This window comes from Otolemur garnettii, unplaced genomic scaffold (assembly GCF_000181295.1).
Source record: "Otolemur garnettii isolate 467f Iridium unplaced genomic scaffold, OtoGar3 scaffold00011, whole genome shotgun sequence".
In the NCBI taxonomy this organism is placed as follows: Eukaryota; Metazoa; Chordata; class Mammalia; order Primates; family Galagidae; genus Otolemur; species Otolemur garnettii.
Window position 1 is genome coordinate 4193286 of NW_003852406.1, and position 25983 is coordinate 4219268.

The following is a 25983-nucleotide window of genomic DNA, read 5'->3' on the forward strand; positions in this document are numbered from 1 at the left end:
TTTTTGCAGTTTTTGGCTGAGGCTGGGTTTGAACCCACCACCTCTGGCATATGGGGCTGGTGCCCTACCCCTTTGAGCCACAGGCACCACCCCCAATTTTAGATTTCAAGGAGAAAAAATATCTGGCTACCAGGCATCCACCCGATTCTAATGGATTCTGATTGGGAGAGTCAGGTGGGTATAGTTAGAGCTGAGTACAAAATGCAAATGCAGCGTCTCTTATCCAGGGAAAAGGCTTTTTTCTTTTTTTCTGTGGTCTTGACCTGGTATGGTGGGAGTTTTTATTTGCTGCTTAATGTCACACACCTCCCCGCCCCCATTGAATGGACTAGTCATAGAGCAAGTACAGACCCCTGGGCAGCAGGGAGCCCTACCCTGTGATTCAGGAGGCCGGGGCTCTCCAGCCCTGCCTTTCCTGCACTTCTGCTTAAGATCCCTGGTGGAGGTGGCAGAAGTTATTGGCAGGGCAGTGAGTGTAGAAGACGCATCATGGGGCAGGGGAGCAGGTGGCAGGTGACCTGCCTTGGGAGGCAGGACTTCCAAGCCCTCAGTGCATGCCCCATGACTTCACTGACAAAACACAGATCCAAAGATAAGATTATTAAGAATTTCCAGACAGGGACTATAGGGCATTAAACCCAAGCATGGAACCTCCTTCCAAGGCAGAGCCCTGTGTACCTGCACAGGGGCAAGCCCTGGACACCAGCCTTGAGCACACTGTCAGCCTGAACCTGGCTGTATCCCTTGAGGGCCTGCTATTCAAGAAAGGGAGGATGGGAACATCCTGAATAATGGCTTCCTAAATGCCCAGCTGGCACACATTGTGAGATTTGACACTATTTGACATACCTGGGCTTCTTCCAGGTTGCAGGGGCCTGGAATAAGCCAGGCTCTTGTGCTGAGAGGACTCCAGGACATCCCACCATGGCCGTAGCTCTCGGTGCCTCAGGATGTCTGTGCGGCCCTAACTTCTGAGCTTTCTCTCCTGAAATTCTCTTCTTCTTTAGTCTCTGGACAGCAGCCCCGCCGGACTTCTTCTTCCCTGTGCCTCCTGACTACTCTCTCTTTCCCGCTGCCTCTGCGCTCCCTGGCTTCCCTCCAGATGGGGTGTGGCCCTCCTTCTCTGTCCCCTAACCCCAGCCCAGAGTTTTTACCCCTGCCTTAAGACTAGCTCTGAACCTTTTTAGGGTCAAGACTCCTTTAAGGATGGTGACTGACCATTTTCCCAGATAATTTCACATCACATCAGAGGGTCTATGACCATTTGTATCCAACTCACCAATAGTGCTTCATAAAAATGCAGGTTTTCAGGTCTTACTTTAAATCCAGACTGAATTAGAATCACCAGATGAGACCCAGGTATCTGCTTTTCACAAGCACTGCTGGTGATTCTGTGGGTTCATATGCTAGGCACTCTAGCCATCAGGTGTCAGTGGAGCTCTTTCAGGAAATCCTAATTCATCCTAATTCAAACACAGCACTATGGTGAGAAGCTTGGCCATGGGGCTGGTGTGTCCTAAATACATCCTAAATACACAGCTTCAGCCAGGAATTCTCAACAGTAGTCCAGCTGCATGGACATGGTTATTGGGCTATCCCGGGAACTCTTGAAACCTACTATATACAGTCAGATCTTGTATCCTACAGTCAAATCGTCTTTCTACCAACCTGCACATCTGAACTTGACTCCACATGTACTTGGGAATGATGATTGATTTCCTCTGACCTCTGGTAACTGTCCATCACCCTCTTTCCAGGGCGCGTGCGCCATCTGGTGGTAAAGTTCTGTAGCCACAGGCTGTACTCACCCTGAGAGTGCAAATTCATTTCAGTAAATCATATTTGCCCACAGTATCGCAAGCATATCTGCAGGCACCTGTCCTTTCATGAGTCCCCACGTCTGTCAGAATAGCCTCCCTCCATCCCCGTTTGCCTCCTGTCCATAAGACATGGAGTCTTGCTCCTTCTGGTGAAATGCCTCTTGAATTTCTAGCTTTCTCTACAACTCTCCAGTCACCACATTTACCACAATCTAGTCACTGATTTTAAATACAAAGATCTACTAAGCGTTACTCTCTGTCTCTCTGCCTGTCTGCCTGTCTGTCACTGCCTTTCTCATCTCGTCCCACCTAGTTCCATTCAGTTTCTAACTACCAAGAGGATCTCAGATCCACGCTGACTTCCAGCATCAGCCCCCTGCTTCGGAACCCCCTGTAGCTCCCTCCTGACTCATGGATATGGTCTAGACCCCCTTGCCCGGCATTCAAGTTCTTCTACCACCACTCCACCCCCAAGTCCTTATTCAGCCTCATCTCTGCACACTCCAGCTCGGCCAGTCCTTCCTTCCCCCCTTCCTGGATCATGCAAGTCCTCGCGTCTGTACCTTTGCTCCTGCTGGCCCCCATGTGGAATGCTGGTCCTCATCTGCTGCCATCTCAGGCCCCTCATTTAGTCAAGGCCCTGACTGCAGGCTCACCTTGGGGAGCCTTCTCACATGGCTGTGTGCCCACACCCCCAGACCTGCAGCTCTCCCACATTGCACTATGGTTTCAAAGAACCCACCTTCCCCATATAGACTGTGAACACAACGGGCACAGGGACCAAGATTTCTTGGTAGACTTTGGTGCACACGGTAAGTGCTAGATAAATCCTTATTTTCTGAATCCTTATTTTCCACGGCTCTGATTTGCAGGAGGACCCTTCCGTTCCAACCCTGGTAATCATTACTTGTGGTCTAGAGAAACAAAAGGAACTGGGCTGCTCGTGTTGCAACCTTATTAGCTCATCTGAGTGTTCAAATAGGATATATGACAATAGGACACTTCTATTTGTGAATGCAAAATCATTTCATTAGGTTATGCATAAACGATTTGTCTGAACCCCTTAGATCCTCAGGTAATTATACACTAAGAAAGGTATTTGTTACCCGATCCAGGCTTTCCACTTTTCTCAGGCTATTTTATGCAGCAAAATAGAGACCCAGCCAGCCAGCTCCTGCTCCTGGTTCCCCTCCGCAGCCCAGAGACCAGCTGACCAGACTTGAGCATTGGGGGTTGCTCCTACCACAGCATCACCATTTCCTGGCACCCTGTGCCTGGGCTGCACTAGGGCCTCGGTTAATCAGGTTGACTGCTTGAGAGATAGTTGATCTGGGGATCTAGAGTGACACTAGCTCAGAGATTATTCTTGGTCTACTGAAACTTAAGCAAAAGTGGTTTGACTGGCAAACGGGTATTTGTTGAATTATTTTTAAGAATTTTTTTGGCAAATATAGTGAGTTCTAAATAAAAAGTGTGGGATTAGTTCCTTAGAGCCAGAAGGTGATTAGGAGATTTTAAGAGGGGAGGGCGCTCTTTGTTTTGGGGTTTGTAGCATTGGTTTTTCTTCCACCCATGGTTTATCATCTAAATTTCTTTTTCTTTTGTAGGACCTCCTGGCCCACCAGGTAAGAGCCCAGGGACTTCGCTAGTTCAAAGGGAGGTTGTGGGAGGCTGGATCCATAGGATCCCTCAGAAGCGACAAAGGTGGCGAGGGAGAATTCTGGGGACACCCCTAGCTGTGTCTCTCCTCCCATGCCCCTCTCACTTGCAAACCTGCTGTCACCATCCCCCCACAGGACACTGCTTTAGCCAAGAAGGGAGGAGGCAGGAGAGGGTGTGAAAAATGCCCTTCTCAGTTTTATTAGCTGAAGGAGATCACAGTAACTTCAGGGAAGATTTTTAAAAATGTTCTTGTTTCTATGTTTCAATGCAGGACCTCCAGGAGTTGGTGGGTTTCCAGGACACAATGGATCAGACGGACAACCTGGTCCCCAGGGCCCAAAAGGCGAAAAAGGAGCAAATGGAAAAAGAGGAAAAATGGGTATTTGGCAGCTCTTCTACTTACTGTCCATGTTGTTTGTCTCCCTGATTGCACTATGGATGGGCTAATGCAGCAAGTGGGGTGTTTCATCTCTGCAGGAAGGGCTGTTTTAACTCTTACCTAGAAGCTGAAGTTGTGTTCTGGGGTACCAAGGGTATTCTATTTGTTACAACCCTGATGAACGTTTACGTCAGACTGGAGAAGCTGTCTCCCTGGGAGCTGACGCTGCTCTCTGCTTACTGTGGTGCAGGGAGGGTGGAAGGGGCAGGAGCCAGCACCCAGGAGGGCTTTTCCTGGCTAGAGAAATGGCTTAAACTATTGAAGTAGAAAAGCAGCCTCGGAACCTCCCCGATGCTGCCACTCAGGGGTCGCAGAATGATCACCAAGATGTGGCCGACATCTCACACAGACTTCCTCGGCCCCATTGTGAGTGGCGGCCTTGCCACTACCTGAGCAAAGGTCCAGAAGCACCAGGCTGTCAGATGTGTCCAGGGAGCAGTGGGAAGCAGAGGCTGGTACAAGGCCTGGTAGGAGGCCGGGGTCAGGGAGGTCAGATTGGGAAGGGCTCCAGGCACTGATCCTGAGCAGTTAGGGGACAGGATGGGGCAGACCCAGGGGAAGAAAGCCGGCACACAGCATGACAGGGCTCAGCTGAGAGATACTCAGGTGGCTTCTGAGAAGACCAGGCTCTTGGCCACCTGTCGAGGTCACTGTTGAGAAGTGAGAAAAGGTTATTTTTAGTTGAAGACTCTTCCACGCCTTCTTCTTTTCAACCTTTTGACTCTGCTACCCAAATTCATGTGGGTAGGTTGTAGGCTAGAAGAAACACTAGATCATTCTTCCAGATAGCAGTTATCCTTTAGGTCACCTCTGCTCTAATTCCCATGAGCAATTTAAGTGAGGGTCAGTGCAGAGGAAGAAAGTCCTTGCACACCTCTGCCACTTGTCAAGGCCTACCTGCTCTTGTGGCAGGGGCACCCATGGCAAAAATGGGCACACACGGCCCAAGCCATCTCAGTCCTCAGAAGCCCAGCAATTACCACTGGAATTACAGAGCCGTAATGGATCTTTCATGTAGGATAATAATTATAATTATAGATGAGCATAGGCACATAGAGCATAATGATGACTATCAGTGTGCAGACATTGGGCTTATCCTGGGAAGACTCCAAAACTGTAATCCGGTCCTGAGGATTCAGCCATGAGTATGACAAGGACAGACTGGGGGGGATACGGAGGGGAGAAGAGAAATTTTCAAAAAGGCTCGAGAGGACGAGGTTAGCACACTGCCCATAACTCAAGGAGCGCAGGAAGGGAAAGTTCATGCATTTGCGGAACACATACTTATGTAGCAGGTACTGTCTGAGCACTGAGATCCAGAAATGAAAAAGCCTGCCTTCATGAAGCTCATGTTCTGTAAAATACGTGGTCTGTTCCACCATGATAAATGCTAATGAGGAAAGGTATGTGGGAGCTGGGGGGAGCAATTTTAGAGGGGGAGGCCAAGTAAGACCTCCCTGAGAAGGGACTTTTGAGCAAATGCCTGGAGGAGATAAGAGAGGGAGTCATGGGGTCCCTGACTCTCCCATGGGCAGAGTATGAGAGTTTAGGGTACCTAGAAAATTTGAGATACAGCCAGGGGGCCAGGGTAGCTGGACAGAGGGTGGAGGTTATCATAGTTAATCTGAGATTAGGGAGGTAACCAGGCCAAATCAGGTCAGCCAGTGTTAAGAGCTGGGATTTGTACTCAGAGTCAGAGGGAGGATTGGAAGCAGAGGAGAGCCATACCCAACTTGTCATGTCAGGAGAGGATGGCCCAGCAGCTGTGCTGAGGGAGGCTGGAGGAGGGGAGAAGGCTTGGAGTAGGGGCCAGCAGCAGAGGAGGGGGAAGGTGTTGGATTCTGTTATCGTGGAGGGCAACCTTGGCCCACCTTTTCTGAGATCCCATAGGAACTACAGCAAAGATGCAAATCCTCCTTCCCAGCCATCTCCTCGGGGAGGGCCTCCTGGGGTTGGAAACCTCAGACCAATACTGAGGGTAGAAGTTGAGTCACTGAGGGCCCCAGCAGGAGGTCCTTGCCTCAGGCCAGGGGAAGCCAGAGACTAACCCCCTTCTAGATAAACTTGTAGGTTATTTGAAAATCCCAACTCTGTGGAAAGAGGCTGTTGATAGCCTTGCTCTGCCCTGGGCCAGCTCAGACTCCAGGGCAAGGGCCAGCCATGGAAAGTTGTCTGTCCTCCTCCCCTCCTGAGCCCTGGGGCTATTCCCTTCCTACCCGGCACTTGCAGGGTGAGGGAGGAGGGGCCAGAGGCAGCAGGTGGCAGAGGGGAATTGGGCTTTTCTCTAGAAGTGAAGGGTGCCATGGTCAGGTCTGGCTTTCTAAATCCCACTGTGGCTACTGCCTGGGAGCCACACGGGAACTGGAGCAGGGAGCAGACAGGGAGGCTGCCCAGACACCACTCAGAGCAGGCTGAAGCGAAGGGGGGTGCAGACCATGGAGTTGAATGGTGTCTAGGGTAAAACCTGCAGTACCCAGGGGAAGGCAGACAAGAGGGGTAAGGGTGGCACCAACACTGACCCTGAGGTTCCTGTCCTGCCCGAGGCATAGACTGATGGGCTGGCCTCCTAGGCAGGGAGCCCTGCACCAACTCATTTAGGGAGAGAGTTGTGGCTCAGCGTGGAATGTGTGCATTTGAGGCACCTTGAGCCATCTACAAGGAGACATCAGGGTCCCTAGGGGCTAGAGGGAGTTATCAGGGAGGTGTCAGGCAGAGGCATGTGGCATAGGGGACCAGGGAGAAGGTGATGAGGAGGGGACTGAGCAGTGAAGGAAGACAGGAGAGGGAGGGGACATTCGTCAACAAATGTTTATTTAGCAGGTTTCAAGTGCTGGTGAAGAAACAAAACAGATGCAGGCCCTGTTCTGGAACTTTCCATTATTGATGGCGAGGCCAGCAATAATAGACAACAACCATACATATACAGTCTGAACATGAGATGTGTGTTCAGGAAAAGAACAGGGTGCCACGAGATACAATGACAGGAAGGGAGGCCAGGGAGGTGGACGAGAGCGAGGAGGGGCCCCCAAGGGAAGCGGGGCACACACCAGGTGTGCGGTGGGCCATTGTAGGGTTAGAACTGCTGCAAAGAATTAGGCCAAGTATAGTTAATAGCAAAGACTTGTTAATACATCTGCACGCAGATGAGCTGCAACCAAAAATGGCATCAGCCCTGAGTTAAGGGAAGGGAGTTCTTTCACATGGGGTCGAGTCTTGTCTGAGCAAGGTTCAGGTGCCATTCAGGCAGTGGTGTACGTGCAGCTCAGTCACAGCTCGGGAACTCATGATGTGGTGTAAAAGACCAAGGTCATCTGCTGGAGGCCTTGGAAAAGATCAAAGAGTTAGCCCCTATAAATCTTTTGCAACCTGGAAAGAATGTTTAACAGAACAGGAAGAAACACACAGGTCCTATTCTTTGCTTAATGAATGTTTAGACCCATCTGAGGTCAACACAGACTAAGTTTTATTTGCTTAATAAATGCTTAAACCTGTCAGAGGGAGAGAGACTACCAAGTCCTAGTCTCTGCTTACTGAGTGTCTAGACCAGGGGTCCTCAAACTTTTTAAACAGGGGGCCAGTTCACTGGCCCTCAGACTCTTAGAGGACTGGACTGCAGGCCCCAGGATGAGTTGGCTGCTAAGCAAGACAGGCAGCAGCAGCAAAAACACGGGGGGCCAGATAAATGTCCTAGGTGGGCCGCATGTGGCCCACAGGCTGTAGTTTAAGGACGCCTGGTCTAGACCTCCTAGAGGTAGAGAAAAGACTACTGGCCAAGCAGCCAGGTGAAGCCCCAGGCAGGCCCAGGCCCTTCCAGAGCCTTCAGGTGGTGGCTTGCAGGAGGGGTACTGCAGGGTCCCTGCAGAGATGTCCCTGCCAGGCCAGGTCACCCACTGTGCAGGAGGGAAGGACCATTATTTAAGCTGAGAGAGGATAATTAGTGGTTTGCCAGGAGGGTTGGGGAGGGAAGGATGTGGGTATGCATTCCACAAAGAGGGAACAACAAATGTTGTTTCTAAAAAATAGGACAAAGGGCCTGTGTTCCACAGAGATAGGGACAGAGGGAGGGCGGGATGTGCCCTCTCCAACAATCTTCTGAAGAACGACAAACAGCTAACCTTTACGGGTGGGCAGTCTGCTAAGTGCTCTGTGTACTCAGTTCATTCCGTCCTCACACCAACCCCTCCAGGATGGATATTTTTGCTGGCCATATTTTTTTCCAGAGGAAGAAACTTATCTTTCTATTTCTCAAATAGGCTGAGCCCGCTCTTGCCCCAGGGCCTTTGCACTGCTGTGCCTACTCCCCAGAATGCCCTTTCCCTGCCCTCCCCTTGGCTGCCCCCTCCTATGGAGCAGGGCAGATTTCACCTCCCCAACCTCCATGTCCAGCCCCTGCTTCACCTACTCTGTTACCTTGCTCTCTTTCAAAATGTCTGTCCATTTTTGAGTCACCTCCTGGTGCTCATTCCCTGATGTGCTGATGGTCTGACTCCCTGGGGGGGACGTGAGGTCTGGGAGAGCCAGGCCATGTCTTTCTTGCTTTGTCTTTACCTCCAGGGCCTGGAACACCCAGTGAAGGAGTGTAATACATTTGTTGTTGAATGAATGGACATAACTTGTCTAATGTCAAAAGCTAATAAAGGGGAGGGACAGGACTTGAATCCAGGTCTCTCTGACACCTACAGCCCTGCTCTTAACCACAATGACACTCAGCTTCCCTGCTCCAGAGCCTGGGCCAGGTTGTGAGAGTGGTGTTATCGGAAGTGCCAAAGCGCAAGAGCAAACAGGAAGGAAACGTGGGCCTCAAGGGCGAGCGTAGTTAATTGTTGCAGGACATGGGGCTTCAGATCCCCTCCACACTGAACTCCGAAGCTGAGTCTCCAAAGCTCGGAGGCTCGGGAGGACTCCAGCCTTTCAAAGAAGCCTACAGGACATTTGTGAGAACACACAGTTCAACGAGTAACAAGGACAGAGTTGATTTTGTGCCTCTTGTTCCCTGCTTTCAAGGCAGAGAGGAACAGTGGAAGGAGTTCTAGGTGCACTTGCCTCAATCCCCACCTGGGCCTGAGGCCTTGACCTCCGCGCATAGAGAGAGGAGGTTGGGTTGCAACAACTCTTAACATGGTTTCTAGTTTGAAATACTTCATTAGAATGTTTGTGCATACAGGCAGGGACCTTGTTTTATAGATTTTATTATTTATCACAGCTCTTAGCAGGACCCAGCTAAGGCTCAATAAATAACTGATGAACAGAAAATGAATGAATGGATACATGAGAAGAATAGAGCTAGTGTCTGTCTATAAGCTGGAAGAGAAGATAGATCCCTCGCACAGCATGCACTAGTAACTGTTTATTCGGGTTGGAAGGCTGCTTAATACTTCACAGCAGGCAATACTGCCAGAAGCAAAAGCTAACCTTCCCTGTGCAGGTGATGAGCAAACAGGACCCTGTGCAGAGGATGGACTGTGCGGTAGATCTAGAGGTAAAGGACAAGAGAGAGAGGAGGGGTCAACATCTTGGAAATAAGGGGAGGGAGAAGAGGGGAGGCCATGGCAGGGAGAGAAGACTCACCAGTTATAAAGCCACCCCTGTAGACTAGTGCGGGATCCAGGCTAGATGGGTATGGGGGCTAATGGCCTTCAAAGTAGGGCCAGGGATTTCAGCTCCACAGATGCAGGAGGCAACCAGGAGCCACTATAGGGTCCCGAGAAGACAACTAAACTGATGAAGCCAGAGCTTAAGGTCTATGGCCTACCTGCTGTTTCCAGGACATTGAAATATCAAAGAGTCTCAGTTTCTTACCTTAGAAATGCTAAGGTAAATGGTGGGGAATAGCATGGAGCCGGAGCCAGATGGTTTGATTTGAGTCCTGGCTCTTCCACTTACTAGCTGTTCAACCTTAATCACTCTCTGACATGGTTTTCTTATTTTATAAAATCAAGACAATAATAAGATCAGCCACATAGTGTTATCAGGAAGATTAAATGAGCTAATATACATAAAGTGCTCAGGATAAGGCTAGACACACGCTAAGTGCTCCATTAGTGTTAGCTATCGTTGTTGTTGTTTCCAAAAATGGAGACAGAGAAACTTTATTTTAGACCAAAAGGAAACCTCAGTGGAAATGTCTGTATTCATTTAAAAACACTAACTTAGCTTTGGAGAGAGGAGTTGGGACTGGAAGAGAGTCACTCTGCTTTACAAGGTCCTGGAGGGAGGATGGAAGACATCCCCCCCAAAAATGAAAGAGACTTAACGGCGGTCAGTTGTGCAATTAGCATCTTTTATGGAGTATGACATTCTGTTGCCTCAAAATTAAGCCTTTTCTTTCTTTCCATCTATCTTTCATTTTCTCACTTAAGAGTTAATGCTGCATTCCTGTCTTCTCGAAAAATCAAATCCTCATAAAAACCAGGCATAAAAGCCCTTCTCCTTATTCGTGTCTCAGGACTGGGTTTGATGCGACCCCCTCTGACCCGCTCTCCCCCGCCTTAGTCAGCGGCAGATGGTACTGACAAAAATAAAGCGCTCTCCCTCAGCCCCTGTTGTGAAGATGATGGGGTTGACCCCAGCCCCGAGATACCACGCAACCCCAAACTCTAATGCTGGTGAAACTGTTTGTTTTGAGTGGGCGATACCAGGGAAGAAGAACAGCACGGAGTCATTTCTAGCCCACCAGCTAGGCAGGCAGAATCCAGCCTTTCTTCTCTAGCAGAATGTACCGACTCAAAGCCAGCCGGGAGTCACGAGACACACAACGCCAGGAGGGTCCACATCACAGGTATCACAGCGTCACTGTGCATGGCTAGCAATGCTGACCTTCCCTGAATCAGGGCAGGATGGAAAATGCCAGATACAGGTCTTCTGGTGGTGAATTGCACGTAGGTGGGGTTTTATTTCCGATATACAACATACTCCGGCCAGCACGGCAAAGGTGACTTTACCGCAAAGACAAGGGGATGCTTCCATTAAGAAAGGATGGGGACATTCTGTCTACCTTTGCCCTTTGCCAACCATCACCTTTGTCAAAATGCCCCCACCCTTTCTTAATGAAACCTGAGAAATGGTAATGCAGACCCCAGCTAAGAGTCAAATGACATCCTCAAGCAAAGGCCTTTAAAAGGCTTCAATTCCTGCCCATGTGGGGGCTGTATCACAACAGCTGCATGGCTGCAGGAACATTTTTCTATTTCACATACAGCCATGTTGAGAGAAAAAAGGTATAAGAGGAAGGAATGAAAGAAGGGAAAGGGGAATCAGATGATGATGCAGAAGGCTCTTTGTGACTACAATAAATGCCTGAAAAAGAAAACCCTGAAGGAACGGATACCATTTCCCTGAGCACTGCTAAATCTGGGTCCTGTGAGACCTTTCAGAGGTGTCAGTTACACTTGGTGCATTGTGCTGGCTGGACTCTATGGCAACGTTCTCCTCCTTTGTCTCCCTCAGATAATGTGCCAAATTGCCTATTTAAAACACTAACAAAAGAACATCTTCTCGTGCACAGGGCCCCACACAAGGCCTCTTCTCAAGTAAGCTGACCACTTTCCAGCCAGATGTCCTCGTGAGGGGCAGGTGCACTGGATTTTCAGTGCTGTTGTGAGGGACGCATTATGAGCTGGGACCCCCTATGTCATTTGGCCCCCGGATTAGTGAATCCACAGCAGAACAGGTGCTGCAAAGGAGGGGTGTCCCACTCCCTTCCACGTCCTCTTCCACTGCCTCCCCCAGCTCCTCTGTCCGGGTGGCCGTGGCTTTCACTGAGATGTTTTTTAAGATTGACTGAAATCTAACAGATGTTTTTCTTTGTTCCCTTTCTAATAATTTTCAACACTTTGAGATTCTTTCACACACTGCTGTCTTGCTCAGATGGTCTGTAGACAGTCCTTTGAATATGGAAGAGCAGGGACCATTCTGAATATTTATGACTCCTCCAGGGTAAATGAAAGGTTCTCAGAGCTCCAGAATTACATTTTAGGGAGTGATGGACTCATGGCAGCAAGGAGAACTTGAATGTGTGAATGTGAATCGTGCTACATGGTGATGTGACAAACTCCGCATCACTGAAATCTCCAACAGAGTAATTTGAGCAATTTCTCTGCTGAGCAGTATATCCAGGGAGCTGGTGTTCAAATGAGCAAATATCCCAAGAGGTAGGGTCTTGTGTTAGTTGATCCATATGTGGCAATATCTTTGCCCAATATTAGGCAATCACTTCCCCTCTCAGGGACCTCCGTTAGAGGCCAAAAGTGGAAAGGTACTGCAGAGAAACAGGTCGAGGGGAGATAATAGCAGAGATTTATACTAAGAGCATCCGCAAGCAGCTGGGCTGCCACCAAAAATGGAAAATGGTGACAACATCAAGTTAGGGTAAGGGGCCCTTCTAAAGCAATTCTGGGTGTGGTGCATGTGCAGCTCAGGAGGTGATGGGCTTGCCTTGACATGGATCAATGGTCATCTGCTGGACGAAGGTAGGAGGGTTATCTGCTGTGAATCTTCTACAATCTGAAAGGACGTTTCACAAAACCAGAAGAGCAAGGAGAGGTCTATTCTTCGGTTAATCAATGTCCAGACCCACCAGAGCCAAAAAAAGGACTTACAAGTCCTATTTGCTGACAAATGGTTGGTCATACAATATTGTGAGTGTACTAAATGTCTCTAATAGTAAATTTTATGTTGCACGTATTTTACCACAAAAAAGAAATTACCTATGGCTCACATTACAAAGAAAAAAGGAAAGGTTAGGCCCAAAGGAGATATAGAGAACTAACAAGTCCTATTTTTCTGTTTTTTGGTTTCTTTTTTTGGAAACAGAGTCTCAGTCACCCTGGGTAGAGTGCACACTGGCAACATAGCTCACAGCAACTTCAAACTCTTGGACTTCAAGCAATTCTCTTGTCTTGGTCTCCCAAGCTAGGACTACAGGCTCTTACCACAACACCTGGCTAGTTTTTCTATTTTTAGTAGAGATGGGTCTCACTTTGCTCAGGCTGGTCTCAAACTCCTGAGCTCAGGCAATATACCAGCCTTAGTCTCCCAGAGTGCTAGTCATGAGCCACCAGCAGCTGACCTACAAGTTCTATTTTTTACTTAATGAATATTTAAATCCCCTAGAGGTGGAAACTTAATGAGTGTTTATGACTTCAGGTAAAAACTAACAAACTCTAGAAGCTTTTTTTTTTTAATCAAATGATAGCTGTGCACATTTAATGCAATCATGGGGTTCAGTGTGGTGTTTTCATACACAATTTGAAATATTTTCATCAAACTGGTTAACATAGCCTTTATGTCATTTTCTTAGTTATTGTGTTAAGACAATTATATTCTACTCTTAGAAAGATTCACTTGTACCCTTGTAAGATAAACCATAGAAGTGATCCCTCCAATCACTCTCCCTCCACCCATCCCCCCTCCTCATATTCTTAGGCTATATAGAAACTTTTTTGTAAATTCTTTGAGATTCTCTACATAGTCATGTCATCTATGAATAAAGACAGCCTTAATTCATCCTTTCCAAACCGTATGGCTTTTCTTTTTCCTTGCCTTATTGCACTGGCAAAGACCTTCAGTAGAACATTAAAGATAATGTTGAGATCATATCCCTTGTCTTGTTCCCAATATTAGGAGAAAGGATTTAGTCTGTGACAGTTAAAGGCTGACATTAGCTGTGGATTTTTCTTAGCTGCTCTTTTTAAGATGGAGGAAGATCCCTTCTACTCTTAGTTTGATGAGAATTTTTATTATTAAGAATAAAATGCTGAATTTCATCAAATCTCTTTTCTATATCCATTGAGATGATCCTATGATTTTTGTTGTGTAAATTGTGAATATGCTGAATTACATGAGCTGAGTGAGTTTTGGCCTCTCTTCTGGCAGGCAGTTAAATTACGTGCAGGGCACTTTGCTCCTGCTGAAGCTTGTTTTTAAGCTTGGTAATGATGTGTCCACAGCAGCCTTTACCTTGGGGCTAACGACAAGATTTTTCTAAGTGTTCTATCAGATGCCCATTGTCCATGTAAACAGGGAAGATGACACTGGGGGAAATCACTAGACAGTAGTACACCAGCTTAGTACACAGAGTCCGAGAGAAGTCTGGAGGGAAGGCGTACTGACACATTGACTCACAGGCTGCAGCAGCAGAGTGAGTCAAGGCAGCTTTTCCAGATGCCTTTTACTAAGTTTTAACACAAAATGCATATGCAAAATGCAAAGATGTCAAAAAGATAAGGTTAAAAGAATCCCAAGTCCACAGGAAGATTGGATAGAAGGAAAAACTGGGTACATGGGAACATAAGGGGGGAGTCATTAACAAATAGCCAGTAACACATTTAGAAAGGGGGCGAGGAAAACCAGTTTCATCCCACAGGGCAAGCAAGCCAGGTTCCCTAATCTAAACTGCTCTGATCAGGAGTTCAAAGGATTTAACCCCACTGAGTGACTGACAACCTACCTCCCTGCGGACTGGGCAGCACAGAAACGTCCAGAGACTTTGCCCTGTCAGAGGCCCTCCAGGCTCCTTTCATCTTGGGTGGTCTTGATGGCCTGTCTTCCTGCTTTCCCCTGGATTGAGGCAGGGCACTCTGCTGAGAAACTCACCTAGCTACCTCTGACACCCCATTATTTTATGAGACTTATATCCCCTCACCCCCCACACACACACACACATGATATCCATGCTGACTGGTGGGAATGAGAACATTCTGCCCTGTGAACACTGAGAATTTTTCAGTGAACTGTGAGTTCCTTTTCTAGCCCCCTGAAGACCTCCACCCCCACCCGTGGAAGTTCATCACCCAGCCCAGGACTTAAGGGAGCCCCTGCTGATCTGCAGACCTCCTTCTGCACTGCTCTCCTCTCTGCTACTCCATCCTGCAAATTCCAGCCACCTCCATCTCCCAAACTCTGATTTTGAACTTCTGAGCTTAGTGAGCTTGGCAGGCTCCTATCCCTCCCTGTGCTGCTGGGAACCACCTTCCATCAGTGAGCTGGGACAAACCAAAGCCCTGGCATTTCCTCTGGTCCAAGGCTGATGCCAGCTGTTGCTTAGAACCTGACTGATTTCTAGCTGTGTGGCAGAGAGTGGTAGTTCTCCATTAGCAAAAGAGGAAATTTCACCCACTATCTTTTGTTCACACTTTCACCATCCCTATGAATGGTTAGCCTAGGCTGGGAGGTAGCTAGCTCATGCCTGTAATCCTAGCACTCTGGGAGGCCTGAGTGGATTGCCTAAGCTCACAGGTTTGAGACCAGCCTGAGCCAGAGCAAGACCTTGTCTCTAAAAATAACCAGGTATTGTGGCAGATGCCTGTAGTCCCAGCTATTTGGGAGGCTGAGACAAGAGAATTGCTTGAGCCCAAGAGTTTGAGCTATAATGCCACAATACTCTACCAAGGGTAACAAAGTGAGACTCTATCTCAAAAAAAAAAAAAAAAAAATACACACACACACACACACATATATATATACATACATATATATGTATGTATATATACATACATATATATATATAATGGTTATCCTAAAAATATTTTACCTGTGTTGCATTGTGATTAAAAGCATTTTGCATTGGAATGTTACACAAGAGAGCATCAGAGATGGAATCAGAAGTCCTTTGCCCCTCACTTGGCAGCTTCCATTATAACAATGACAGCCTCAGTTCCAACTTCTACAAAAGGATAACTGCCCAGCCTGCTAGTCTAGTCGGGTGTGAGAAATAAACTAGATGACACCCACTATTATAGCACCAGACAAACCCCACCCAGTGTCATGGCGCCAGGGTTCCAATTATGCCTACCTGTCTTTCTTTCTGCTGTCACTGTGGTCATCCCTCTGGGGGTTCACTATTCCCTCCAACCTCTTGCCCCAGACTAATTTCTCTGAACGTATTCCAATAGAGCCACCTGACAACATTATTCTTTAATGAATTTATAGCCATGCCGCTGCCCTAAAATGGTCAGGAAGGGTTACATGTTTGGTTTATAAAGCTGCTTTCCCCCCAAAGAACAATGTATAGTATTATAAAACGGTGTACCAGAATTTCTTGCACAATAGATTAATATGTTGTTCTTTTTGTCAGGGCTACCTGGAGCCACAGGAAATCCAGGTGAAAAGGGAGAAAAAGGAGACCCTGGTGAATTGGGCTCAGCAGGAAATGAGGGCCCTCCAGGGCAGAAGGGAGAAAAGGGAGACAAAGGAGATGTGTCCAACGATGTGCTGCTGGCAGGTGAGAGGGGCTCCCAGGCTCTCCCGGGGACATGCAGGCCCAGAGGACTCCCTGGATTTCAATACAGGGGCTGCTCTCTGTCCTCACTGGCCGTGTGTGGTCACGTGTCTTACAACACGCTTTGAAGTTCTGCATCATTCCACGTGGGCAAGACCAGGTCTGGGATCTAAACATAAGTCATTTAGATAATTCAGATCCAAAAGCCATGGTTGGATTGGATGGGATGAAGGAAGCCTCATTTTCCAAATATCTATTGAAATCCAGTGCAATCCAGAATTAGACAAGAACTTAGGAAACCTCTGGGGACAACTGCAAAAAGCAGAAGCTTTTTCTTCACAGTTGAGCTAGAGCCATCCTCAGGCCCTGATCTGAAGCCTTTGGACATAGAACTGGGGCAACACACAGCGGGTGATTTTCCAGGCCAGAGTAGAAGCAGATATTTGATGTTCTGGGGGGAAGAGGGTAAGATGCAGTGAGCCACCACAAAGATAATCACACGGGGTAGGACGGGGACAGTTGATGCTCACAGAAGAGGAGGAGCCAGAACTTAAGAATCAAGTTCTTATTTACTTCTCAGACCACGCATACCACAAAACAGAACTGTTCTATTAATGTACTTAATAAACATGCCCTGATTACCAGAGAACACCATTTATGAGTCAGAGACTTTGCTAGTAGCTAGAAATGAATATGACAGAACATCTGTCCTTAAGAAGCTAGGATGATGGCTGGGCACCTGTAGCTCAGTGAGTAGGGCGCCAGCCACATACACCGAGGGTGGAGGGATCAAGCCCAACCTGGGCCTGCTAAACAACAGTGACAACTGCAACCAAAAAATAGCCAGGTGGGTGCCTGCAATTCCAGCTGCTTGGGAGGCTGAAACAAGAGAATCTCTTGTGCCCAAGAGTTGGAGATTGCTGTGAACTGTGATGTCATAGCCCTCTATCAAGGGTGACACAGTGAGACCAAACCCTAGGATGATACCAGATGTTTAGAATAATGACCCCAAATCAGTCACCCATCCATCCAACCGTCCCTCCAGCCTTGGCTGAGTGCCTACTATTTACCAGACACTAAGACCAAAGCATCAAGGGAAGATCAAATTATATGTCATGTACTTTGTTTTAAACAGAGGGTGTTTAAATGTTTTGACAGGATACTAGACATAAATATATTTGAAAAGTATAAGATCATGCTACACCTGGGTTATATGGGAAATCTGCATGTCCAGAATACTGTGTTTGCCTGACCAAGTGAGGGGTAATGATGAACCCTTCAGAAAAGCACCAAGGGTGGGGGAGATGGGAGGTCCTGCTGTGTGACACACCTCTTGGGGGCAGGAGGGACACAATTATAAGAGGGAATTACAAAACAAATGCAATCAGTACAACCTGGTTCTTTGTACTCTCGATTAATCTCCAAAAATAAAAAAAAAAAGAGAAAAGCACCATCCCTCATGTGCCCCAGTGGAAAAGACCTGGCCAGAGCTGAGTGTGTCCCTTAGGAGAGAGTGGAGAAGGTGCCTACAGAATTCTGTCCCTTCCTGAGTGGACAGAGACCTGCCTCCAGCCCTGCTATCCTTACTTGCCCACTCTAGAGAGGCTGAAAAGGCTTATTTGGTCTGGCTGTGAAGTGGTGGCCAAAGAGACCTTAGCTCACCAGTTTGGGCCCAGGACAGGATGTAGAACCATGGGAAGGGCTAGAAAAGCTCAGCCAGTGGCATTTTTATGAAAGCTCTGCAACCAACGGCCCCCGCAAAGTGCTGCACCCACGTGGGCCACCTACAGTTAGTGGAGCAGCTGACTCTGCAGCTGTCAAAGCCTTCACAGCAATGACCTCACTGATTCCTTCAGGGCAGGGAAGGAATTTTTTTTTTTTTTTGAGACAAAGTCTCACTATGCCACCCTCAGTAGAGTGCTATGGTGTCATAGCTCACAGCAACCTCCAACTCTTGGGCTTAAGCTATTCTCTTGCCTCAGCCTCCCAAGTAGCTGGGAGTAGAGGCGCCCACCACAACACTCAACTATTTTTTGTTGCAGTTGTCGTTGTTCAGCTGGCTCCAGGTCAGATTCTTATCCACCAGCCAGGTGTATGTGGCTGGTGCCCTACCCACTGAGTTACGGGCACCATTGGAGACTCAATTTTGAGATGAAGAAACAGGCCCAGAAGGGTTATGGTCCCTAGCCAGCATCACAAAGCTGAATAGAACTAGAACATATAGGTGCTCCTGATTTCCTCTGCCACCCAGGGCAGGGCTTTTCAGGCTGTCTGCAGACTAGGAGATTTGGGGGAGGTACAGGTGGCCCACCTCCCCAGCCGCATTCTGAGTTAATTGCTCCGAGATGGGGCCCAGACCTTTTTATTTATTTATTTTTTTTAAAGACAGAGTCTCGTTTTGTCACCTTTGGTAGAGGGCTATGGCATCACAGCTGACAGCAACCTCAAACTCTTGGGCTCAAGTGATTCTCTTGTGTCAGCCTCCCAAGTAGCTGGGACTACAGGCACCCACCACAATGCCTGGCTATTTTTAGAGATGGGAGGTCTCGCTCTGGCTCAGGCTGGTCTCAAACCCGTGAGCTCAGATAATCCACCCGCCTCAGCCTCCCAGAGTACTAGGATTACAGGCATCAGCCACCGTGCCGTGCCAGAGCCTGGGCCTTTTTAGATGACTCCAATAAGCAGTTGGGATTGAGGTCCACTGACAATGGCCAGTGAACAAAGGATGAGCGTTAGAGTGAAGCATACCGGAAATGGTGTTCCAGCTCTCTTCAGATTGTGACTTTGGGCAAACTACTTGACTTCCCTAAGACTTGGTTTTCTGAGGGGACACGACTACTCACAGGGAAGTTGGGAAGAATGATGGCAAGACTGTGAACCTCTTGGCACAGTCCCTGGCCTGTAGCTGGTACTTGGCACCTTTGGAGTTCTTCCCCAACTCAGCATAGACAGTGCTACAGTAAGTTACCCCCGGGGGCAGCCCAGTGACACTCCTGGAGTTGCTGACCATTCACTTTCCCTCACAGGAAACCCAACCTCTGTTTATAGCTCATTAATCAATCTCTCCTTCTCCTGCCCTTCTCTTTCTCCTTACCTCTCTCCCCTTCCTCCGCTCTCTCTCCAGGTGCCAAAGGAGATCAAGGCCTACCTGGCCCACCTGGGCCCCCAGGACCCCCAGGCCCTCCAGGACCCCCAGGAAGCAGAAGAGCCAAAGGCCCTCGGCAGCCAAACATGTTCAACGGCCAGTGCTCAGGTCACCAACCCCTGCCGGGGAACCCACCTTTTCCACTAATAATCCCAAACTCTTGGTCTGCACCCCAGGCTTGGCGACCAGATCTTTTTAAAACACAAGGAAGAGATTTAGTTCAAAATGAGGGTCCACATTGTGCACCATGCTCGTGGGAGGTCTGAGCAGTCTGCCCGGGGCCGGGCCCTCTCCTCTACCCTGCATTTATCTCATCTTCTCCTCCACCTGGCCTATCCGCTATCCCTTTCCCCTAAAGCTCAGCTGGTAACTTTTCACAGTGACACAGTCTTTGGAGAGTCAGGGCCTCAACTGGTGCTGGAGAGTTCATATTGGTTAGCTCCTCACAGGTGGTGACCACAATGTTCCTGCTGCCACCACTAACTGTCCAGTGCCAGGTAGGATGCTGATACTGAGCTCATTTAATTCTCAGAACAATCCCATGATTTTCGAATCACTGTCTCCAATTTAACAGATACAAACTGACCCCCTAAGGAGGTAAGCAGCTTGCCCAAGTTCATCCAATTAGTAATACAGAGCGCAGATCTGAATGCAGGTGTGCCTGACTGTAAAGCCCCAGCTCTTAGGCCAGGGCATTGTCCTTTCAGAGGCAGAGATCTGCACTTTGAGACCTGACCCAGGCCAAGAGGACATGTTCTTTAGCTAGTTTGTTGCAGGAGTGGCCACAGGATTGAAAGCTAATTAGAAATCAAGGATCATGTTAATGGAAAATATTTGTAGTGTGACATTAGAACTTCCCCTAAGAGGCAGCCTAGGATCTATCCCCTCACTTAACCCACAAGGAGCTGCAACTCCAGGCCATCACCTCTGTGGCAAACAGAGAGGAGGATCCTACCTGGAATTTCTCTCAGACTTGTGGCTGTTACTGCCACTTTCCTGAACAGTCTTCAGTTCTGTCTGGTGTGCTATTCTTCATGGAAGAATTTCAGGGGCATACACTCTGCTGTCAGAGTGGGCAAATCTGTGCTTTCAAAGAGGTTCCCATCTTCCCCGCCATAATCACTCCAGCAGAGCAAGCTCAGCGCCACCCCATCCGTTAGCACCAGCCCTCGGGGCAGCTTCACAGGGAGAATGAGTTGAGCAGGGCCTTCCCCCAAGAGAAGGCATCCGACCTGAGCTTTTGCAGAATTCTAATTTGCCAAGGAAATTAGCAGCTGGCGACAGTCTGTGCCTGGAGAAGCAGTCTCCTCTGCCAGGCCTACCTGTTAAGAGGCTGGGTGGGCAGGGGTTGGGCCTGGAGTTGTGAAAACTGCTTTAAATGACAGCCCATTAACTTCACTCTGCCTCCTAGAAATGAGTCCTGGGTTACCAAGCATTTGCATTTGAACTTGACCTTCTCTCCTGCTCCAATTCCATTTCCTTAACATCCTTTAATTTCCTGAGTGGAAGCTCCAAATAAAACCCAGAGGCAGCAGGACTGCCAGTGGGGAAGCTGTAATGGACCCCCGATATTGCTATCTCCCTATAGTCAAGGGATTCAGAAAAACAAGGGCCTATCCAGCTAGGAAGAAGCTTGGAGATCATGTAATCACCTTCGTATCTTACTGATAAGAAACCCTTCAGATTATTCTGTGAGCTTCCCTACTGACAGCAGAGAAGCCACCGGTTCTGATAACCACAAAGTGATTTGAACCCCTCAGAATTTGTCTAGGTGGAAGGCCTGGCCTTTCCCAGAAAGCCAAAAGGCCCAACTTGCCCTCTCTGCAGTCCAGCCCACCCTCTGCCCTGCCTGGCTTCTGCTACCCCAGGTACCTCTTCACCAAGGTCTGAATGAAACCCATTCGTTAAGGGGAAGACTGACAAGCCAAGGAGAATGAATTATAGCTCAGGTGTAGCCTCAAACCAACCGTGAATCAGGCACCTGGGCCTGCAGGCCTTTAGCAGAGACAGCGGGGAATGGTCAGGAGGAGATTCCAGCGTCTCTGGGCCCAAATGACTCTAGGTTCCTTCTTCCTCTGAGGTGCTGTGATTCCTCTCCTTATCTTCTCCCAGGAGAAGCTGGGTAAAGTAGACTACCCCATCTTTGAGGCTGCTTCCTCATAGCACCCCCACCAACCTCCCTGAGAGTGAAAATCCTTCCAGAACAATGCGGTCATGCATACCACCTGCCAGAGATGCTAAGGAGCTATCAACAAGCCTCCTTTCCCCCTCAAATTGCTGAGGGCTTGGATGGGTGGTATAGGTCACTTTCTCCCTTTCTCTGACGCCCTCTTAGAATTGTATTATCTTAGCAATTGTGGTCATGGAAAGTTTGTTGGGAACTCACCAAGTAGGGCAGGGGGGACAGTGAATTTGGGAATGCTTGGGTGCTTAAAAGCAAGCAACCAAGAAACTTGGCAGGCCTGTTGCCAGGGATGCTTCTGGGACTGAAGTCTGGAATGAGGTGGGAAAAGCAGCAATTACAAAGTTACACAGATGACACTGCACCAGCTGTCTTGCTCTGAGTATCGCTGTTATTTTAGGAGAGACATGTGCCATACCAAATGATGACACCTTGGTTGGTAAAGCTGAAGAGAAGATCCACGAGCACCGTTCCCCTCAAGCAGGTACAGAAACAAAACATCCTGTTTTAAAATTTGGAAGCTGGATCCCTTAAAGTCATAACTAGCAGGTGAGTAACTTTTCTTTCTCTTCTTGGGGCAGACTCCATGATCACTTCCATTGGAAAACCAACGCAAGTATTCAAACTTACGGAGACATTTGGGACTTGGATAAGAGAGTCTGCTAACAAGAGTGATGACCGCATCTGGGTGACTGAACACTTTTCAGGTACTTTCAACGGCAGACAATCCATGTCTGTGTAATAACTGTATTTTTCATCTGTCACCTACCTCCAGGCTTATTCTGTTTCTGTGTGTCTGAAGTTCCTGCTACTTGGTTTAATAAATTGCTCTTTATTTTAGAAAGCACAAATGAATGGGCAGAATACATTCCTCATGGTGACAAGTTTTGCCGTTCAGGTCACAAGGACATGACCAGGACACTCTAAGCCGATCCGATTTTAGGCAAAGTATCCAGAAGGAAACAAATAGGATCACGACTACAGGCCTTATAAACCCCAAACTAAAATGTAGAAGAAACACCTCTTTCTCTAAGGGCGCCACCTCCCAGGAGAGTGGCACCTCTGGCCATCTTTCTTAGACACCCGTTAGACAGAGCGCCCCGGGAAGAAGGCAAGGTGTCACCTTGCAGTTATACAGCATCAAAGCATGAGACCCCAGTCGCACTGTCCCAAAGGAATGTGGCCAGGAATTACCAGTGGGGTATACAGCCTGGTTGGAGAAACAGCTTTATTTCATCAGCGCTAACTGGTCAGTTGTTAGTAACTGCCCAGATCACCAGCTAAGAAGGATTCTGTGACTGTAAGAAAGAAGAGTGGTACTGTTCATTAGTAGGGGCTGCTGTGAAGTGCAGGAAGAGCAAAGGGAGGGTCCCGAGGTGACTGGGAAAGTGCCAAGGACCTGCTGTTACTCCTGGTGTCAGCCTGCACAGCTCTCCTAGAGTGGGCTGGGGAGAGGGTGGCGCACAGTTCTCTCAGGAGAAGCAAAGACAATTCTGTGGCTACTGGGTTTGAAAGACATTCCAGGAATTCATGGGGAGAATTGCACTTTGAACTCTTTATACTGGACAAAGGACCTTGGGAATATCTCACTCGTGACTTCTGCATTTTCAAGTCCTCTGGAGGACTCACTCCCAGGCTGTGACGGCTGGACAGCAGGTAACAGAGTCTCTCTGGCTTCCCCCGACAGGTATCATGGTGAAGGAATTCAGAGACCAGCCCTCACTTGTGAATGGCAGTTACACGTTCATCCACCTCCCACATTATTTCCATGGCTGTGGGCATGCTGTTTACAACAACTATCTCTACTACCACAAAGGCGGTTCCAACACCATAGTGAGGTAAGCCCCTCCAGCACCGCACACCTGCTAAGTGGGGTTCTCCTGAGCCCCTTAGGGGCAGGGACTGTGTTTCCACCATCTTTATGTCCCTAGGGCCTGCACACAGTCAGAGGGCAATCATGGTTTGTTGGCTGAATGAATCAGAATCACAGGGAGTGAGCCCAGCGTCCCAGCAGTCCCTGGGCTATACATTCACTGCTTATCTGGATGCTGTGAAGAAGGTCAGGCCCAGGCAGAAGTAGAGATGGAGTGGTAGTAAGGGGCAGTAGTTTTCTCATCCTTTGAGGAAGGGAGCAGCCAGAACCCAGAGCTCCCTTTGGCCAAAGGTGTCACTCTCTGATACTAGTTTTATTTTGGAAAACTTTGGGTGTGAGGAATTTCATGTCACATCTGAGATCATTGAAGACTAGAGAGTGCAACCCAAAGTCAGGCGTCACGGCCTTCAGCTTGACCGGCCATCCTGCTGTGGACCTCCCTCCGCTTTCCCCAGGGCAAGGGAGGGGTCACTTGGGCAGACTGTGCCCAGGGCAGCAGCTGAGCCTTTCTGCTTCCCCACAAGAATTACTGAAGTTGTATGTTTATGGTTCGAGAAGAAATCAAGTTCTGGACTCTAGAGGCAGAAGCAGGTCATCCTGGGCAAATCAAGAAACTAATGAACTGAAAACCAAGATGCCTGTTTTCTGGTTCCAACTCTTCTGCCTACTCTATGAGACACCACCTTGGATAAGAGACACCACCTCCTGTGGTCTCTATATCCTCAACTACAAAGATAGACTAAGCCTCTGAGTCCTTCCAGCTCTACCCCATGTGAAACAACAATCCCAGTATTATGAGTGCCACAGTCCCAGTCATTCAAAACAAGAAACAGTGGCCTTGAGAGAGGCTAAGTCCCTTCTCTCCTGACTTCATCCTCCTCCTGCCCTTAGCCAGGTCTAGCTTTAACAGTTTTTTCGGCATTTGTGTGTTCAGGTTAGGATGGGGACAGTTTTCCTAATATAACCTGCAGTTAGATCGAGCCACATTAGACTCAAGTGTTGGCTGTGGCAGGAGGAGTCCTCTCTGACTCCTCTGTCATCCCTTCCCCTCCATGGCCACCCCATTTGGGCAGAGTCTTATGCTGGTAGGAACGGGCAGCTGATCTCACTCCCCGACAAGCTCCTTCCTGTGATGCTTCTCAATTAGTTGGTGGACCCCTGTTGCCATGTTACACAGAGCTATTGTCACATGGAGTTGGCGGTAGCTGAGGAGTTTTGGGGTGAAAATGCCCCAAGAATGAGGACTGGCCTCTTTAAGAAAGGGTTTCTTCTAAGGTAGCTAAGTTTGTGGTGCACAGGTTATGGGCTGAGAGCTAAGGGGCAGGCAGACCCTGTTCTTACTGGGAGGGACAAAGCCTCACCAAAGAATGCAGCTGCTAGGTGCTGGGACCAGATGGCCAAATGACAGTACTGAATTCCAGGTATTCAGAGGAAGGAGAATTCCTGTGAGCTGAGATGGACAGGGACCCTTTCCAATCCCTCACTCCCCTCCAATTTTTTTCAAAGTTACTTCAAGGTTTCTTAATCAACTTCAAGTTTGTTATGCTCAAATGCATAGCCACAGATTCACACACTTGATGTTTCTTCTGCTGCTCAATGGCACCCTCTGGTGGTTTGTTTTTTTTTTTTAGCTGAAGGTCCTGGGATTTTCATTCTGGGATTAGTTACTTTTGAATCGTAATTTACTTTTTTTTGATAGAGGATCTGGATTTGGAGTTTGCCAAATCAGACAGCCTCCAGGAGCTAAGGGGGATGTGATTGCATACCATAATTTAATTTATCCACCTACTTACCTGACAGCAATACGTTCTTTCCAGCCATGACTTTGCTACATCCTTTCTCAACTGGTGACTTTCTTCTTATATTAGAAGGCTATAAAATTTTTTTCTTCAGGCTCGGTGCCTATAGCTCAACCAGCTAGGGCGCCAGCCACGTACACCTAAGGTGGCGGGTTCGAATCCCCAGCCCGGACCCGCCAAACAACAATGACAGCTGCAACCAAAAAATAGCCGGGCGTTGTGGCGGGCGCCTGTGGTCCCAGCTACTTGGGAGGTGGAGGCAGGAGACTCGCTTGAGCCCAGGAGTTGGAGGTTGCTGTGAGCTGTAATGCCACGGCACTCTACCCAGGGGGACAGCTTGAGGCTCTGTCTCAAAAAAAAAAATTTTTTTTCTTCAAATTTAGTATGGAATAAAGGAATAACTTCTGAACTTAGAGTTAGAAAATCCAAGTTTATATTCTGACTCTGCTACTTACTTGTATCCATGGGCTAGTTACTTCTTTTGGTTTTATATCTTTTCTTTTTTTTTTCTTTTGTTTTCATTTTAAAATGAAAGGATTGGACTTTTTACAGCCCTTGCAGCTCTAAGTATCTTTGAGAGGGCGTTTTAGGAGGTCACCAACCAGCTGAGCATTAGTGAGGTAAAGTAATTTTCTTGGGATCACACAGCTAGTAAGTGGTCACTCAGACATGAATTCGTTCTCACTCTGAGGAGTATTCTCTTTCAGGGGTCCTCAAACTTTTTAAACAGGGGGCCAGTTCACTGTCCCTCAGACCGTTGGAGGGCCAGACTGAGGGCCCCAGGATGAGTCAGCTGCTAAGCAGACAGGCAGCGGTGGCAAAAACACCCAGCGGGCCAGATAAATG

General features: G+C 48.2%; 1 protein-coding gene across 1 annotated transcript in view; it reads left to right on the forward strand.

Moving 5' to 3' along the window:
* GLDN (gliomedin) overlaps window positions 1-25983 on the forward strand; it is a 66548-nt gene that overhangs the window by 39604 nt on the left and 961 nt on the right. The window contains exons 3-9 of the mRNA XM_003784356.2: window positions 3428-3445; window positions 3754-3861; window positions 15995-16141; window positions 19263-19391; window positions 21866-21949; window positions 22047-22172; window positions 23153-23303. Coding sequence (XP_003784404.1) covers window positions 3428-3445; window positions 3754-3861; window positions 15995-16141; window positions 19263-19391; window positions 21866-21949; window positions 22047-22172; window positions 23153-23303 — 763 coding nt within the window. The remainder of the gene's footprint in view (window positions 1-3427; window positions 3446-3753; window positions 3862-15994; window positions 16142-19262; window positions 19392-21865; window positions 21950-22046; window positions 22173-23152; window positions 23304-25983) is intronic.